The sequence below is a fragment of the Barbus barbus genome (genome assembly GCF_936440315.1).
Source record: "Barbus barbus genome assembly, chromosome: 20".
Lineage (NCBI taxonomy): Eukaryota > Metazoa > Chordata > Actinopteri > Cypriniformes > Cyprinidae > Barbus > Barbus barbus.
In genome coordinates, this window is record NC_136748.1 from 14,742,845 (window position 1) to 14,761,668 (window position 18,824).

Genomic DNA, 18,824 nt, shown 5'->3' on the forward strand with positions numbered 1-18,824 from the left:
ATATTTAATGACCACAGAGAGTCAGGACCTCGGTTTAACGTCTCATCCGAAAGACGGTGCTTTTTTTTAAAAGTATAGTGTCCCCATCACTATACTGGGGCATTAGGACCCACACAGACTACAGGGTGAGCACCCCCTGCTGGCCTCACTAACACCTCTTCCAACAGCAACCTAGTTTTCCCAGGAGGTCTCCCATCCAGGTACTGACCAGGCTCAACCCTGCTTAGCTTCAGTGGGCAACCAGTCTTGGGCTGCAGGGTGATATGGCTGTGGCATTAATACAACAATACAGGTATTACATAAACAATTGTCTTTTGTCTTTGTTTCTATTTTAGAACAAGAAATTAAACTTCAAATAGCTGTCACTCATTTGTAGCCACTGTTAAATTTAGGGTTGGATGGGTTCATCTGGCTTTAAAATACCTAGAGTGACAGCATTTGTATCCGGTAATGGAGCCTCTCAGTTTAGCAGGCCGGTCAGATTAAATGGATTGCCTCCAGAGGAAAGAGGGAGGGTATAAACATATTTATCGTCCAATAGTGGCTGGGGCCATGAGTGCTTGATATGCATTCTTTGCATCCCATGATTCTCAGCTGGCCAGCGAGGGCAGAAGCAGAGAGGTCGGATGGTGTACTCAATCTCAAAGAGACATTTGTTTCATCGTCAGAGTTTTGTTTTGGACACTATCCATTCAGAGAGAGTTTTCCACTTTATTCCATAATGTCAGACTGTGAGGGGCTTCCGCTGGGTGAGTATCCAGTGTCAGGGAATTTTGGATTTATACTGTTTTGGCCTGGCTCCATGCTGACAACTCATCCTGCAAATATGTTCTCATATTCTGCTTGATGAGAGTGCAAAGGTTTTAGCCATATATGGCTGCTCTCAGGCTGACCAACTCTGTCATTGGACATCTTTAGAGAGAGACTATCATTTTACAAAATGTGCTTCAGTTCTATGTGTGTGTCTGTTGCAAAGTATGTGTTATAGCCTCCACAAATAATTGATCTGGATCATACATCACAGCTGAACACTGTTATTTATAACAGTGCCGTATTGATATGTGCTTCCCGCTTGGGTGTCTTCATGGGAGTGCATTTATAACATATATAAACATAAGACACGCTCGAAGGGATCATTTCCCTCACAGAGCCTAGGAAAGTCTGAACGGTGGCAGGCTGTCTGCACAGTAAAAACAATCAGATATAAATAGACCTTCTCCCTCCTGGTGCAAGGAACAATACCGTTTACCATGCATTTTACCTGCTAAAGCATTATACTAACCCAGTTAACACTGCAGTCTAAAGAAAAAATGTCTGTATTCTGTTCTGTTATATAGTAAACTCACATTTAAAAAGCATATTAGTTACTAAATAGCCAGCGATTTGCAATGAAATGGTTTGAGTCCGTCTTTTTTGTCACGAATGCCTCCAGCTATGAAGATTATGCCATAACAATGTTTAATATTTGAAGGTTTGTTATGGGAATGAAGTCAATGCATTCTCCTCCAAATTTATGTGGGTGTTATCAGTAGTCACATGCAATAACTCATTGCTGTTATGTGTTTGCCAAGGCCAGCTCTATCTGTTGTTAGGAATCTGGCATGCACAGATATTTGCATATATCAGTTTAAAAAACAAAGGTTTTGCGAAGTGAGAGTGTCTAAACACCATCCAGTCAGTGTGCTGCTAGATTGTAAGATTAGTAATACAGGTTGTTATATCAGAAAATCAAGATGAGTGAGTTAAAATAATATAATAACAATAACTTAACTATAAATTTAAAACTATAAACTATAAATTTAAAACTATAAAAACTATAAAGTAGCCTGTGCTTCTCAGTTTTGTTTTTGAATCTCCTGAGAAAAGCTGTGCAGTAATTTCCAGTCATGAGACACATAAACATATAACCTTGAGCTGTTTACAGAACTAATTAATTAGGCTGCACTTTGGAATCCCTTTCATAATTGTGAAGAATGTCTTTGTTTAATGAAGCTCAGAGTTTAATGAACCCACTTTGTATAATTATTGGGCCTCTGTGTAACAAGAGGCCATTTGTTTCCACTGACTGAATTTTAAAATGTCCCAAATTAACTGCAGGCTTTGCACTAAATAAACAATCTGATTTTGCCACACGCACACATAAAATCAGAACGAATTTGCTACTTTAATGTACACTGTGATTGCTTTATCTCAGTCATAATTAAAAGCAATTTAGTCCCGTACAATATTTTAAACTTGTCGAGAATTACCACATTTGAAAAATACGTCGCTCTAAACAAGTGAAAAAAAGAAGAAAATTTTAGAAAAATATTTACTCAAGTCTTTTATTTTTTATAAATACTACTGTCTCCTAGTTTTTGCCATTTCCACAACAAACGTTTTTCCCCCCCAAAAGTGTCACTGAAGAGCATGCTTGATATTAAATATGATACAGTATCTGTGAAAATAAAGACAACAATCAAGGTAAATATTATTTTTATTTTATTATTGTGTGTCATCTACAGTCAAGGAGCAATTTTTCAAGAAGCGTGGCAGCATTGTTAATGTATTTATTTCACATAAATAAAATGCTAGTTATAATATTAGCCTTAGCAAGACAGACAACAGGTACAGTCTTTATTCCCCAAAAATGTCTACAATGTCACTTCCACCATATAATGCTGTCTAACATAACCAAATGTTGATGGTGTATCAAAAATGACAGAATTCCTCAGTGATCCAACATTGTTGGTCATGTTTAGTACACAAATAAGTTATCGACAGTGTGTTTTAGTATAGTTTGTTTGTAGTCTACAGGGACAAAAGTGCCGTAGTTTACATTTTGGATTACGTGCATGCTGTAAGTAAACCACAAGGTGTCCCTGTTCAGCCATTTAAAATAGCGATGGCACACACACTACGCCCACCTGCTAAAAGGTCAGATAATTCATAACAAAGGAGAATTATTTTGTGGCAGAATGACATTTAGTTGTGTCTAGTTGAACTACGTGCAGTACTAATGCATGACATGACAGAATGGGTGCTCTCTATGAAGGACACAACCATAGTCTCTGGTCATCTGAACTCATTGGGTGAGTAAGGCTTGGGCCTTAAGAGGACATTAACACGATATCCTTTATGAGAGCTGACAGTTGTGGAGATGTGACAAACATCCAGCAGCCTTCATTTGTTTCTATTTTGGCAGGTGAGAGCATTTCTTACTGTTTTACTGCCCCACCCTTGTTTCTCTTGTCATAAGAAATAAGAATAATCATCTCAGACTTGGAGAATCCCCAAGTAGTGCAGCTTGTGCCGTTACAGTTTACTTTGCAAACCTCTGTCATGTTGGTCTTTGAGGCATTGTGTATTGTTATGTTGAAAAGCATGCTGTATTTTCCATTGCAAGGGTATTTTTATATAATGACTTCACTCATCTGGTTTGGTCTGGGAGGATCATCTCCATCCATAATGCAATTTCAGCCTCTTAGTGTTGGCGGGCAGAGTTATTCAAGATAGTATATTGATCGACCAAAGTAATCCTGACAATCTGAGACTTGTAATGTGAAGTCCCAGTAAAAGCTTGCAGTATGTTCACACTGTGGAGAAAAAAACTCCTACTTTTGATCTACCCCATTAAGATCCCATTAGAGCAATGTGATTTATGAGCCCTGTATTTTGAACGGCCCACTAATTGGTTTGACCAGTGAACTAGTCATGTTATTGGATTTAGGTATTCTGTAACATTATGCCATTAAGGTACATAACTTTATATGAGGACTATATTATACCATTATAGGACATATATTGCCATTTTTAACATTGCAATCATCTAATGCTGACTACGAGTTAAACTAAAAACACTACTTTAACAATCTTTAAAAGATCTCAAAATTAATATCCATTTTTTATACTGATAATTATAATGCTTTGATGCCTAAATTCTGTTTTTAGTTGTGTTTTATTATTAACTTATTCAAAAATAAATAAATAATAAAAATAATAAATAAAGGTAATTTTAATGGCCAGGACAGGTAGAAATAGATCCTGCAAGTACAGTAACAACTGCACAGTTTCACCTTTTATAGCGCAGCATATGACCTGAAACTAACCATACACTACAGTTCAAAGCTCTTCTAGATTCTACACCATGAATGATGTGATGTATGTGAAAGAAAAGAGCTCAGTGTTCTTGTATAGGTCTATGTAGAGCCTCATGTATGTTCTTGCCTATATAGTAACTGGGGGATGGGATGTTCCATGTATCCAGCAGCAGAAGTCAGATATGATTAATGTTTTCCCTGCTTCACTGTGCAAGCAGGAGTACATACATACTCTTATATAATCATCACGGATGAAAGAACATTTAAGTCACACATGTCATACAACCCACATAGATTGAATGTCTTTTAATAAGAACAACATCCACATTATCTTTCTATATGTAGTTCATTTATAGATATTTACTTCATGACAGGAATATTAGATTCTGTTTGGCCATATGATTCAGCATAAAATATATCATATTTGGGGGTTGCAGCTCATTTAGTGCATTTTAACCATGCTGGCTGGATGCTTGAGTGAGTTTATGAGCGCTGATGTAAGATTTAATGACATCATCATCTGAATGGGAACAGTAGGGGGTGTCAGATAGACGCACTCACATTCTTCTGTGTCCCTGCTCCCTCTCCCCATTCGCCTGCCTGTTGGTCCATGCTCCCTGGTAAGATCCACACTACAGGGGCCACGGGAGCAGGGCTTGGACCAGGTGGTGGTCCGGGGTTTGTGGAGAATAATGCCTCAGGGGAAGCCGCACCAGCTGTGTTAGGGGCCCAGAAGTGAATGGAAAGCTTGTGGAAATACAGATCACGTGATTGGATGTTGGTCGCCTGGCCTTGTGTTTGTTTGTCGCGAGTATGTGTATTTGAAATTATGTAAAATTAAATGTGTATAATGTTCAAAAGTTGTGAAATAAGATGCGATATTTCAGCTGATTCTATTTGGCTAAACAAAACTTTCCTTTTTGCTAATTCTGCTGACCTTTTTCTTTCCACTAATCCGGTACGCTTACATTGGACAAATTAACCACAGTCGTGTATGATGTCATTTAAATGATGTCACCGTGGCTTGACCACCATTGTTTGACTCATGATGTTAACTGATTAGATTTAGAGTTGCATTCATATCGAACACACTGTCTTTCTGCAATTCTGTCATTTGATGCCTGGATTCTCAGTTAATTCTGGATCTGAACTGTTTTCACAACCCAGAGGATCGAGTGCTATTTCAATCCCAAAAGTATATGATCCCTGTTCAGGGGCAGATAACTGTAGGATAGATAGAAAGAATGAATGTATGACAGAAAGAGTCACATAAAGAATTATGAATATGAGGGAGAAGTGACAGGAGAATTATGCATTTGATAGGATAAACAAGAATCACAGATCCATAGCGGTGCTTTGTTATATATATGTATATATGTGTGTGTGTATGTGTGTGTGTGTGTGTGTGTATGTATATTTATGTATATGTGTGTGTGTGTGTGTGTGTGCGTATATATTTATGTGTGTGTGTAATGGTTTGCGAGGATACAAAGAAGTCTCTTATCTTCACAAAGACTGAATTGAATTAATTAAAAAATACATTAAAAACAGTAATATTGTGAAATGATATTACAATTTAATATAACTGTTTTCTATTTTAAGATATTTTTAAAATACAGTTCATTCTTGTGACTGCAAAGCTGAATTTTCAACATACCAGTAATCTTGTACCTTAATATTTCACCATAATATTTCAAACAAATACTGATAGACATTTCCCCATTATTTATCTGAGGGCCATTTCAGTGCCAATCAAGCCAACTAATGGTCTGTTACGCATTATAGTGAAAGAATGTTGGTTAATGAAGTATTATTGCAAGTTATTATAAATCATTATCTAATTTTATTGCATATGATATGATATTTAATGACAGAAGTATGTCTATTTTGCTGTTAAAGTTCAGACTGATGGCTGTGGGGCCGATGCGGTTGCTAGGTGGTGACAGAGTCATAATAAACATGGCTAACCTAACATGAGATTATCCAGTATCAAAAAGTAGCTGCTCAGGGTTTTGTTTCAAACACTAAGAATAGAGAGATTCAGAAAGTGTCAGCTTCATTAGACCATTTTTTTAAATTGACCTGTACAGAGATTTCAGTGTCACTAGGGATTAAGTTATCCCTTCATAAAGAGTCATTAATCATTCACAATATGTATGATAATAAATTGTTATATAATAAGAAGCTTGCACATGTAACATCTTTTAATGAGCAGAGAAAGGTGCAGATGCTATTTTAGTCTAAACCTCAGGCATTGGCATGTTCTATTACCCTGAGATTATCAACACAACCTCCTGACATTGCTTATGACATGCCATTAATGCAGTTGTGGTTCTACTGGAAGAGGAAAAATGTCAGCTGATTGCAAACATTAATGCCATTTTTCATGTACAGTAGGCAGATTGTTGTATACTATTATTGTAATATTATTTAACAATAACTAGCTTGAACTAAATGCCACAAAGGCTGGTTCCTGTATATATAGATCTGCAAGGCCATGTAGTTTTGCATTTGTTGGTTACTTAGCAAGTTATTTTCTGGTTTTCAGCATAAAAATAAAAATAAAATAAAGAAAAAAAAGAAAAAAGAAAAAAAAATGAATAAAAAGGAATGTACAAAATGGAATTCATTTATTTTATTTTTAATATAAAAAATTATCTGGAGCAGATAGATACAGTGGATAGATTGCTACTCTTCTTTGTTTGTTTATAGTCTTGACTCACTGTAGTTTAGAGGCAGTGATTCCTTAGTTATAAAGTCCTGTGAATATAAGCATATGTGGATGTGCAGGAATGTTAATGTAGTCTTTGGATTATACCGTATAATTTTCCTTATAAAAAAAACTGGAACTATGTCAGGTACCGAATATAACTAATCCCCAACAAGCTCCTTTATGATGTATATGTGTGAATCATTTTGTGTTTGTTCAAGCGTGTGCATATGTGTTTGAATGAGAAAGGTGCAGCTAGTATAATTGGAGAACAATAGGAGGGTGTAGCACTGTTCGGCTGCCACCCGAGGGATCCCCAGACTTACACAGAGATGATGAAGTGCTTCTCCCAGCCGCTCTCCCTTCCCCCAGCTGGTGTCTCTCTCCAGGGGTCTGTGCACTCTCTAATCTCACAGCACCACCACTGGACTATATTTGCCTCAATTAACACGCAGACAGTCGACGCCAAAAAATCATCAAAAAGTGCTTAAGCGGTTCTATAGCAAAATAATTGAATGTCACCAGTAAAAGTCAAATTATAGAAAGGAAATCTTTGAAAATAAAAATTTGAGAATCACAGAATGTCAATATGAATATAGTAGTACAGTTTCACATTTTTTTCTGTATTGCTAATGTATTCACTATTACTTTTAAAAGTGTGTGTGTATATATATATATATATATGTATTTTTTTTTTACATATTTATATATTTAAACATTTTCATTAGTTTTTTTTTTATGACAAAATGCTTTATGCATGGATGCATCTGATGATTTGACATTTCATGTGATCACCATATCAGAGCAGCTGCGGCAGCTCAGAATATAAATCACTATAGGCACTGTTTTTTATTTTATACTGTTTTGTACTTGAATATAAACATGTTTACTGTATGAAGCAAAGTTTTTAGGAATAAAATAAAATAAAAATCACTGTGAGTTAGAAATGACTTAATGACACAGTTGAATGACAGAAGCTTGAAATTTTTCAAACCAGACAGGTAATTAATGTAAACAATTATTGTAGGCTTACCATCAGAATTCAGGACAAGACAAAACATTTTTTGAGCACTTTATATTGTTATGCACTGGCTCAATTTGTTTCTAACTAAAAATTAAACGAGAAATCCTTTATGAACATACTAAATATTGACTGTATTTAATTACGTTATAAAATAAAAATGTATGGAGTAACACATATATTATGTATTACTAGTGCAATGGCATTAAAATTGCAAATTGAATATGAAAATAATTAGTTGACATGATCAAAGGTCCCTTTTTTAATGATTTCAGAGGAAGAGACATCATGTAAAAAATGCAGGAAAAATGGATGGCTGCCTTCTGGGGCTAATCCTTGATTTGATCTTTAGCGGGACAGACAGAAGTGGCAGTGTCAGCACTGTTATAGGGTCTAAGAATAAACACTATAGGCTCTCCGATGCCAGATTCAAGCAGCACTGCTGGCCTCAGGACAAGAGAGAGAAAGAGAGACACCAGTGGGACATGCACCCCTTGGATCATTTATTTTTTTTAGGCTTCTGAGGCAAAGCCATGGCCAAATCGGACACAGAAACACCAGAAATCCAATTTAACACAGCTCTCTTCCACTTGCCATCATTTGAGGTTGGGGGATGGGGTCAGGAGAATAATCTTTAAAGAGGCTCTTGCAGCTTTTCTATCCTATTTATTTTTATTTTTTCATTTGACTGTGTTTTGTCTGTTTGAAGATGTGTAAATATAGGCCACGTCGTCATTCTTATGCATATTCTATCGTATGCGCCTGTCTCTTGAATAATTTAAAGAGGTTTTCCCCTGTGACGACCCACAGTCAAAACTGAGATACACTCATTCTCTTTCTGCCAGCCTTGATTTCTCTTTGATAGTCGTCCAGACTGCTTTGTCTGTCTGAAGGTAGATAAGGGTTGAATAGTTGTGTTTAGCTCTGATTTTTGCTCTAAAAGCTTGTTTGTATTATGGAATAAAGAGTGGAAAGTGAGGTCATGTATTGTGTCTCATATGTGGAAAATTCCCCAAAAACCTTCCTCCTCATGTGGGAAGCACAGCTTTATTTCTTCACTGTCTGCAGTGTTGGGGTAACTTACAAAAGGTTTCAAGTAGTATGACAGCAGCTTTTTAAAAAAAGTGTAGCAGTGTAGCTATTTTTTCTGATTACTTGTGGTGTAGCATGACAAAACTCAATAGTTTGTCACTGTTTTTGTTGAGTTGCATTTACAGCTGAGCGAACTTGGAAAATAATCAAAAATATCGGTTATACTTTATTTTAATGTGTCCTTGTTACAGCGTAATTGTACATTTAAGTACTGAGTAATATTGATTAACTACATGTACTTACTATATGGTTAGGGTTACTTGCGTGTGATAGTAAGTACATGTAACATGTAACAAGGACACCTTAAAATATAGTTACCAAAATATCCACTTACTATTTCATATGAAGCATTTGGAAATCTGATCCATTTGATTGAATTTGTTGAAATATGTCATTCATTTAAATGAGCTGATTAGAAAAAATATTAATTTATGATGCTATATTTTGTTGAAATATTTAGTCATATATTGCCATTAATCACTTCACCTTAAATTTAGGTTATTTTTAACTTTATTGGTTGTTTTAGTGTTGATGTACCTATTTAAGTTGATAATTTTTAGTAATTTTTTTTGTGAGCGTAAATAATGCTCTGATTGCAAAGAAAAAATAATACATCATTATTTAAAGATACTTCAATATAGCGTCAATGTATAGATGCCTTTTGTTAGTAGCTTGTGTAAGTCAAAATATAAATAAGTTTAGATGCATATATGTATATGATTTTATATAATATTGTTCAAAAGTTTAGGGTCAGTATGATTTTTTTAATTGTAATTAATACTTTAATATAGGATGTATTAAATTTATCAAATGTGACAGTAAAAACACATCTTTCTATTCATCCAAGAATCCTGAAAAAAAATGTATCACGGTTAACAAAAACATTAAGCAGCACGAGATTTTTTTTCAACATTGATAATAATAAGAGATGTTTCTTGAGCAATTAATCAGCATATTCAAATAATTTCAGAAGAATTATGTAACACTGAATACTGGAGTAGCGGCTGCTGAAAATTCTGCTTTGCCAACACAGGAAAAAAATTACATTTTAATATGTATTCATTTAAATAAGTCATTTAAACTGTATAATATTTTATGTAACTGTAATATTTTATGTAACTGTTTTTTTAATCGAATAAAGGCATCCTTGCTAAGTATAAGAGACTTATTTTAAAAACATATTAAAAAAAATCTTACTGACCCCAAACTTTTGAATGATAGTGTAGATATGTTTGTTTTTGTTTATGATTTTTTGTGTGTGTGTGTTTCACAGTACAGCGTTCTTTCCTGCTTCCATGAAACATGGAAGCTTAGATTTAGCCTCAGCCGCAAACAATCATAATCCTCTTTATTCCAGTGTGCAGTTTAAGTACAACTACATTCTGAATCAGCGTGTAAAAAATACCCTTAATCAACTTAACCAACTCTAAATATCGATTCACACCAACATTTCTATTTTACGACACCTCTAATGCAGTCATCTTTTCTTACTTAATTTCACCAGCACTGTTTCCTACAGCATCAGAGTTGAGTCTCAGTCAGCTGGAGGGGGAGGGTTTATGTTTTGAGAGAGGCTCCACCCCCTGCGCTCTGATTGGTCCGTTCCCCACTGTCAGACGGGACTCACAGACAAGCTCAGTGGAGTGTCCTCGACATTACAAAAACACTCACACACTCCCAACACTAGCACACACTCCTCTGAGAGCTCAAGCACTGGACTGGCTTATTTTTCTTTTGGAGATCTCACACAGGAAAACACCACAGAAAGAACCAGAGAAGAAAAAGTGCACAAGAAGACAAGCATTTTATAACTTCAGAAAATATTTTCACTCTCTTTTTTTGGAGTCCTATTCATGGAGTTAGCGAGCGTGAATGGGTTGTCATGGTGACTGACACTGGAAGGCTGACCCTAGAAGAAGATTGGATGCTGAATGGACAGAGAGCTGCAGTGGCCAGCCAGCGAAAGTAACAGGGAGTTATCAGAGAAAGGGAAGAAGGGAGGAAGAGAATGGAGGACGGCTTCTCCAGCTACAGCAGTCTCTATGACACCTCCTCACTGCTGCAGTTCTGCAACGGTAAACTCATCTTGTTTTCTGTCTTTAGTCTGAGAACTTGTCCATCATATGAATCTATTATGATTCAAGTAAACATGTTGCCTCAGCTGGACGGTGCTGCACTTAACCTTTATGACCTTCTTCAGTCCCTCAACTTTGAGAAAGTTTTTCATTTCTTCTTGGCTGTGACGGATCATTTTGAAAGGATTGAGAGTAGTTGACAGTTTTCTTACACTGAGATGTTCCCGAAGCAAGTGCTTCTAGAAGGGCATCTCTCAAATGTCATGTTTTTCAGGTTCTTATAGTGTTTAGGTGAAGCATATTTGTCATTCCTTAGATTGGAGGTGTTTGATGTTGTTTTCAGACAGACGTGTTCGTTTTGAACGAAACAATGCAGAGAAAAATCTCTTACGCCTTTATTACATCAGACCGTTCTCCACTGAAAATGAAACTCAAGACTTTTCCGACAAGCTAAAGAATGAGGATGTCGTTTTTGATTTGTTGGGGTGTTTTTGTTGTTCTGCCATCCTGATTGCGATCTGTAGTCATGTGTGTGTATGCTGGCTGGTGCTTCAAGGCTTTTGGATGAGGGCTGATGATAAAAGAGGAAAAGAAGAGAAGAGTTTGGGGTGGTTAGTAAGGGATTTCCTTGTTCCAGGATGAATAGAAGTACGTGTCACTGTTCTGTCAAACACCATTAATCTCTTGCATTAAGAAACCTCATGTGACATCAGTGCTAGAGAAAGCCATCTGAAGTTCTCCCTGCTCTTATGCACGATGTGATTACATTTTTTATTGAACTGTAGTTTAAGCCTTTATTGGTGAGGGTTTATTTCAATCTATACTGAAAAAAATTGTATAGAATCTAAATCAATTTCATAATTATTTACACAGAAATGGCAAGTAACACATTAAAATATATATACAATTTTGTAGTATAAAGACATGAGTATTTTTTTTTGCAGAACATACTTCAGTAATCTTTGATTTATGACTTATGAGGCAAAAGTAAGTATCCTTTTACTGTAAATCAACATTATCTCTTATAATTCTGTTCGTTCTAGACATGCACAGTATTTTGTGTCATATTATAATGTTATCAATTAGGGATTTTATAATTGATCAATGCATACAGTATGCATACAGTATATGCTAAAATTGAATTTGATATTTAATTGTGCATACATATATCTTTTAAATCACTAATAATTTAAAACATTTTATAATAAATAATAATTTAATGTAATATTTGCATTTATTATTATTATTATTATAGTTGTTGTTAAACGTTAATTTTATAATAATAATGTAATATTTAGCAAACCTTCAAATGAATGTCCATGTTTCATACTGTAAATTTTAAGGTTGTGATGCGTGAATTCACTTAAAAATTTATTTAAAGCATTTAAAATGATTGGTTTCAGTTTTTAATATCTTGTTTTTATTTATTTTCACAAAATAGTATTTCATTTTAATATTGACCATTTATCAGTTATCAGCCATAACATGGCAAATAACTATCAGCTTATCAGTACTGACCAGAATTTTAATATCAGTGTATCCCTAGTGTGTTCACGCCATAATCTCCTTTTAAAGTTCATTTTGAAAATCCAGTATTAGAGTGATATTTGTTTCTGGGGTCATGTGGCGTAGCTGCATATCTGCCATGTGAGCACTTGGGTGGCTAATGAGATCATCAGAGGCTACTGACTTGTGTTTACACTGAAGTTATGATATGATTGTGTGGTTGTGGTGTGATCTTCTCTTTCATCATCTTGGCAGTCATGTAGACTATAAGAAGTCTTCCATTCAGCAGAGCCCTTTAATCTGCTGTAGGCCTCATACATCATTTACACTTATAAACGTCGTGTTTTACAAGTTCCTAAATGAAAAAGACATCCTCTCTGCTTTTCTGCATTCACTCTGTACGGCTGAGTGAAAATGAGAGCTGCTGTGATGGCAGGCCTGTATTCTGGCTTGTCAGGCCAGCGTAGGACTGTGGGTAATTGAATGAGGGTGTGCTGGAGAGCGCTGCGGTGAGGTCATCCGGCAGTACAGTGCTCAGCCGAAGCTCTGGATCTGGTATGAAGTCATTTGTTCTTAAACGCTTCACGAGTTACTGATCAACAAACCACTTTGTTGTAGGGATACTGGGCCAGCAAATTAATTTCCTAGGCAGATTCTAGAGGCATTATACCTTTATTTAAAGTTTTGCCAATCTCAGACTCATCTGCTTATAGTTTCTTGAATAAAAGATAGACTCTTAAAGGGATAGTTCAGCCAAAAATTTATATTGTAAAGACGTGAGGTTATTTTGCCTCCATAATCCTTCAGGAAATTACCAAAATGATGATGGTCACATTTTGTCTGAATGAAAACAGTCATTTAAAGTCAATCTTAAAGGGTTAGTTCACTTAAAATTTAAAAAAAAAAAATCAATATTTACTCACCATGTTATTCTAAACCGTTAAACCAAAAAATATAAAAGATTATATATATTGAAAATATATTTTGAAAAGTGTATCCATGTGTTTCTGTACATTGAAAGTCAGTGGGGTTCATTATTGTTTTGGCCCCCTTTGGGGTTGTATTGACGGAAGCTGTTAAAACATTCAAAATATGTTATTTTGTGTTTTACAAAAGAAAAAAAAACCGCAGGTTTGGATGACATGAAGGAAAATAAATTATGAATTTTCAGTTTTGAGTGAAATAATCCTTTAAGATCAACCTTTAAATTATGGTTTTCATTGAGTCAAATCATTACCATCATCTTAGCTATTTCAATCTTAGCTATAAAATAAACTTGTGTCCTTACTCAGATTAGGACAAAAAATATAAAAGACAATATAAAATGAAAGACATTTTGAAAAATGTCCATACAATGAAAGTCATTATAGGGTTCAGTATTGTTATGGCCCCCTGTGACTTTCATTGTATTGATGAAAACTGTTGAAACATTCTTCTTTTGTGCTCCAGGTTTGGAAAGGCATGAGGATGAGCGAATGATGTCAGAACTTAACTAATCTTTTAAGACTGACCTTTAAATAATTGTTTTCATTCAGCCAAAACGTGACCATCATCTTGGTTATTTCCTCACGGATTCTGGAGAGAAAATAACCTCATGTCCTTACTCAAATTAAACATTGGCAGTGAGTTCTGGCAAAGGGAGTAACAAGCTATCTGGTGTTCTGGCATCTAAACATCTACCAGACGTCTCTGTCTTTCTGACTGCTGTTGTCTCATTCATCCGCTGCTGACAGAGAAGTGTTCTTGGCACTCGGCTCTCACGTCTTATTGGCTGTCCTTTGAGCCACTGATGGATGCATGTGCAACAGGATTAGGATTAAAGACCTGCTCACGTTACCGACCGAACCAGATGAGAAAACTGAAAGTGAGTGAGAATGAATGTCATGAACAAAAGCTTCCACTTGCCTCTACACTTGACCTCTCCACAACCTTAGCAGCAAGAATATAAAAGGTTGAAATTCTAATGCAATTCATTAGAGCCACAGTTGGAAGACATCATTTATTCATTGTTTTCTCATTGACCTTACTAGGCTGTCACATGAATTTGGAGTTAAATATTGATATACAGAAAATAACTCTTCCAGGGCTACCGATTCATTCAAAGCTAGACATCGATTTCCTTTAGCATTATGGCTCTTGTGCTTTTATTTATTGAGCTGTGCTCTCATAAAAAACTGCAGACTAAGGGATAAAACTCGTCTTCCCCTAAAGGGGTGATATTGACACAGCCGTTGTTTGTCTGTTATGTGGCAGACCCCAGATGACTTGCATTGGCTCTTTATCTGGCACTCTCTCCCATTACGTTACTGATAACAATTCTGAAACCATCATCTGCACAGGCCTTCTATCTGAGAAGACCGAAGCCATTAGTGCTACTCTCTCTCTCTCTCTCTCTCTCTCTCTCTCTCTCTCTCTCTCTCTCTCTATCTCTCTCTCTCTCTCTCTTGCATGTTTTTCTAAATAATTTACCATTCAAAAGTTTTGGATCAGAAAGATGCATTTAATGCATGACGCCTTTTTTAAGGCTGCATTTATTCAATCAAATATATAGTAAAAACAGTAATATTGTAAAATATTGCTACAATTTAAAATGATAGTTTTTTAATTTTTTTATTTTAAATTTTAAAATGTAATTTAGTCCTGTGACGGCACAGCTGATTTTTTTTTAGCAGCCAGTCTTCAATGTCATATGATCCTTCAGAAATCATTCTAATATACAGATTTGGTACTCAAGTAACATTTTATATTATTATCAATGTTAAAAACGCTTGGGCTGCCTAATATTTTGTGGAATATGTGATAAAAAAAAAATCAGGATTATTTGATAAATAGAATGTTCAAAACAGTAATTATTTTAAAATATTTATAATATTTTAAATGCTTGTGAAACAAGAAATATATGATTTCCTGTGGCATTCAATTTTGTTTTCAGAGAAAAAAAATGTATTGTACAATTGCAACTTTATTTCTTAATTATGATTTTATACATTCCATTTACTACTTTTTATCTCTCATTTGCAAATTTACTTTTTCATAATTGTTACTTGTAAATTGTGATTTCTTACCACAAAATCTGACTTTTTTTTTTTTTTTTCACTCTGCGGCAGGAACATGCTTCCATAATTTCCTGACTAACAGATTGACGCTCAAGAAACTTCACTGTAATTTACCAAAAGATGTTTTTTCCTGGACATGTTGCATTTTGCCTTTTAGCCATAAGCAGTGCAGCATTCAAGGTGTCAGCGACATATCTGAAGCATGTTCCGCTGAAGGTGTAGTATTGTGCTATTTTTGTACATTAAGGGGTTTTTTGGAATATTCCACTCGCTCATTCACTCTCAAGGGCTTCCAAAACAAAGAGGCCTTTGTGGGGGTGTTAAGCAGACAGGATTATTAAAATTTTGCTACAAAATATGCTAATGCTTTGCAATGGCAAAACATGGTGCATGTCTTTCATATACTGTGTGTTGTGTGGACCAGAATAAGTCCAACCGAAAGGCTTATTGGGATTTTATACTTGAATTTTTAGTATTTTTATTGTTTGAGTGTCCATTATCCAATGGACATTTTTGAACTGTAAGCGTACCACTGGGAAATCACAAGTGAGAGCCATGGCAAGCCTTTCCCTGTGTACTTTTGTTCAGAGCAGATTATGTTTGGAAGCAGAAGCTTGTAAATATCTGGTGAATAAACATACTTCAGTGTTATTTTAGTATTTCCCTATACTATTATTTATGAATACTTGAGTTTTTATTTTTATATTTTCAGTTTCATTTTAGTTTTAGTAATTTGATACGCTTGTCATTTTTATTTGTTTTTGTTTCCTTCAGTTTTAGTTTTAGAAATGTAAGTTTCATTTAGGGATAATTTTATTTTCTAATTTTAATTTGATTAAGTTCATCTTTTTAATCTAAAAAGTATATTTTATTTAATTTCTTGTTTCATTTCAATTAAGAATTTTTTTTTAGTATTGTTTATATATTACTGTAAATTTCATTAATATTGTGAGTTATCTTTTATTTTTAGATTTTCATCTAATGCTAATGCAACATTTCTAATTTTGGAGATGTTTTTTAAGTATTTTTTTTTCATTTGGAATGTAATTTATTTAAGTTAAGGAAAAAGATTAAATAGTTCAGTTTAGTAATAGTTTTAGTTAACAATAGGAACACTGACACACTTTCTATTCCATCAGCTCAGTTGTTCTGCGCAGGGGCTTGACATATGATTTTCCGCATGTAACATCCAGTGTCATTAGTGCACAGCATCCACAAACCCACCCAAAGAACAACACTTCAGTTTATTTAAACCACCCACCCACTGTTCTGGGCTGTTTGTTATGTGTGCACAATGCCCTGGGTTCTGAAGGACAAGAAAGCCCAGGCTTTCACACACGCTGAAAAGAGCATTGTGTCAGAAGCGGGAAAGCGGAGCCAGCCATGAGTTAATGCTGCCCTACTTTTCTCCTGCTCTGTGACTCAGACCCTCTGCAACTCCTTCAAAATCCTCAGTCTCCTCTCCTCCTTCCCTGCCTCGTTTGCCACCAGAGCTCCCCGCCGTTTGTGCCATTTCTCAGGAGAGCATGAGTCAGCACAACCCGCAGTTTCTACTCTACTCCAGCGTGCCTTTTCCAGGTCGGTTTTGTCTTCTCATCTCTATGGTGACTGTGCTGGAGTGAGAGGGTCTGTCACTGGGTGGGTCCCATGAACAGAGGCCCTGGCTGATTAAACATGGAGACAGATAAGTGTTTTGTTGTTTGGAGAGTTGTGTGTGCCGTTCCTCACTGTGGTTGACAGTAAGGTCACCTGTGACTGAGCGAGTGGGCCTTCTTCATTGATTAGTCTGTCGAAATAATAGAGTTCAAGGAGCATGTGGGTGGGGTGTAGCATGACATGATGTGTGGCTTCACTTTTACCGTACTGAGTCCTCTAGAGCATTCTTTATATTGTCTATAAGTGCGTTTTGTTGTCTGGAAAGGTGTCATTAGCAGCAAGGCTCTCCAGACATGCTAAATATAAGTTTAAAGCACTTTTTAAAGGGGGCCTATTATGCAAAAATCACTTTTCTAAGGTGTTTGAACACAGTTGTACGGCTGTTTCAGATTCTCCCTCTGTTCACGTCACCGAGGGGAAAAAGTCCCGCCCATTTGTGACGCTCTCTGCCCTATTAGCATAATCACAGCCCTGAGTGAGAAGCTGCAGTCCGCCATTACTGGGGATATATACAATGTCAGCACCAAAGAGGCTTTACAAGTGTTGTGTTTTAGGATCCACTAATGAACATAGGAGTCGCCACTCGCCATAATCTCCCCCATCTGAGCCGAGGATACTGTGGTTAAATTTCATTTTCGAAGGAAATATCAGAAGTGGGACTTATAAAGTTTGTGATAGCATGAGACCAGCTATGTTGTTATTTTTATCCCGCCGCACTCCCTGTCTGTGTAATTCATGAACACAAATTTATTATGCACAGTATAATCAGATGACTGACTTTGAAAACAGAGTATGTTTTATGTAAAGATAACAGGCTTGTACTAATAGTGGAATGTTTATTTGCAAAGGCTAGCACTGCTAATGCCTGAGCTTGAGCTCTTGGAGATCCGCCCTCTTCTCTGGGAGCAACAGCTCATTTGCATTTAAAGCAACATACTCAAAAGCAGCACGTTTGGGCTCATACCCTAAAAGTGGCCATTTTTTACAAGCAATAAAAATTTATCTGTGGTGTATTCTGAGCTAAAATTTCACATATATACGCTCTGGGGATATCAGAGACTTATTTTACATCTTGTAAAAAGGGGCATAATAGGTCCCCTTTAAAATAATAATTTGTGTTCTTAAAAGAGTAATTTAAACTATTTCTTTAACCATTTTTTCAGTTTACTTTTTTATTCTTCTACCTAAATTATTAAATGAATAATTTTCCACATCTCTGGCCATGTTTAAGTAATATCATTATTTACTCATCCTTGTGTCATTACAAACCTTGTATGATTATTATTATTTTTTTTCTGTGGGACATAAATAGAGACATTTTGAAGAATGCTCCTCTTGAAAGTGAGTGACCAAGGGACGTTAAGGTCCAAAAATAAAATTAAAGCCATCCATACACTATATTCCAAGTCTTCTGATGCCATACAGTAAATGTCAGTGAACTGTCCTTTTAATAAAAAATTACAATATAGTGCAATAATTTTATTCAGCTTGGATGCATTAAATTGATCAAAAGTGATCATAAACATATTTATAATGTTACAAAAATATTTATTTCAAATAAATGCTGTTCTTTTGAACTTTTTTATTCATTAAAGAATATTTAGCAACTACTGTTTTCAACATAGATTT

At 35.6% G+C, this 18,824-nt stretch overlaps 1 protein-coding gene across 8 annotated transcripts in view; it reads left to right on the forward strand.

Annotated features, from left to right (window-relative positions):
* The first annotated feature begins 560 nt into the window (after nt 1-560).
* LOC306886584 (echinoderm microtubule-associated protein-like 1) overlaps nt 561-18,824 on the forward strand; it is a 54,190-nt gene continuing 35,926 nt past the window's right edge. For 2 of the 8 annotated variants that reach the window (XM_079443804.1, XM_079443805.1), the window contains exon 1: nt 10,557-10,977. In XM_079443804.1, the coding sequence (XP_079299930.1) occupies nt 10,911-10,977 (67 nt within the window). In that variant the 5' untranslated portion in view covers nt 10,557-10,910. Of the gene's footprint in view, nt 750-2,928; nt 3,072-10,556; nt 10,978-18,824 lie in introns of those variants that run through there. The other 6 variants (XM_079443807.1, XM_079443808.1, XM_079443803.1 and 3 more) reach the window with 6 other exon arrangements.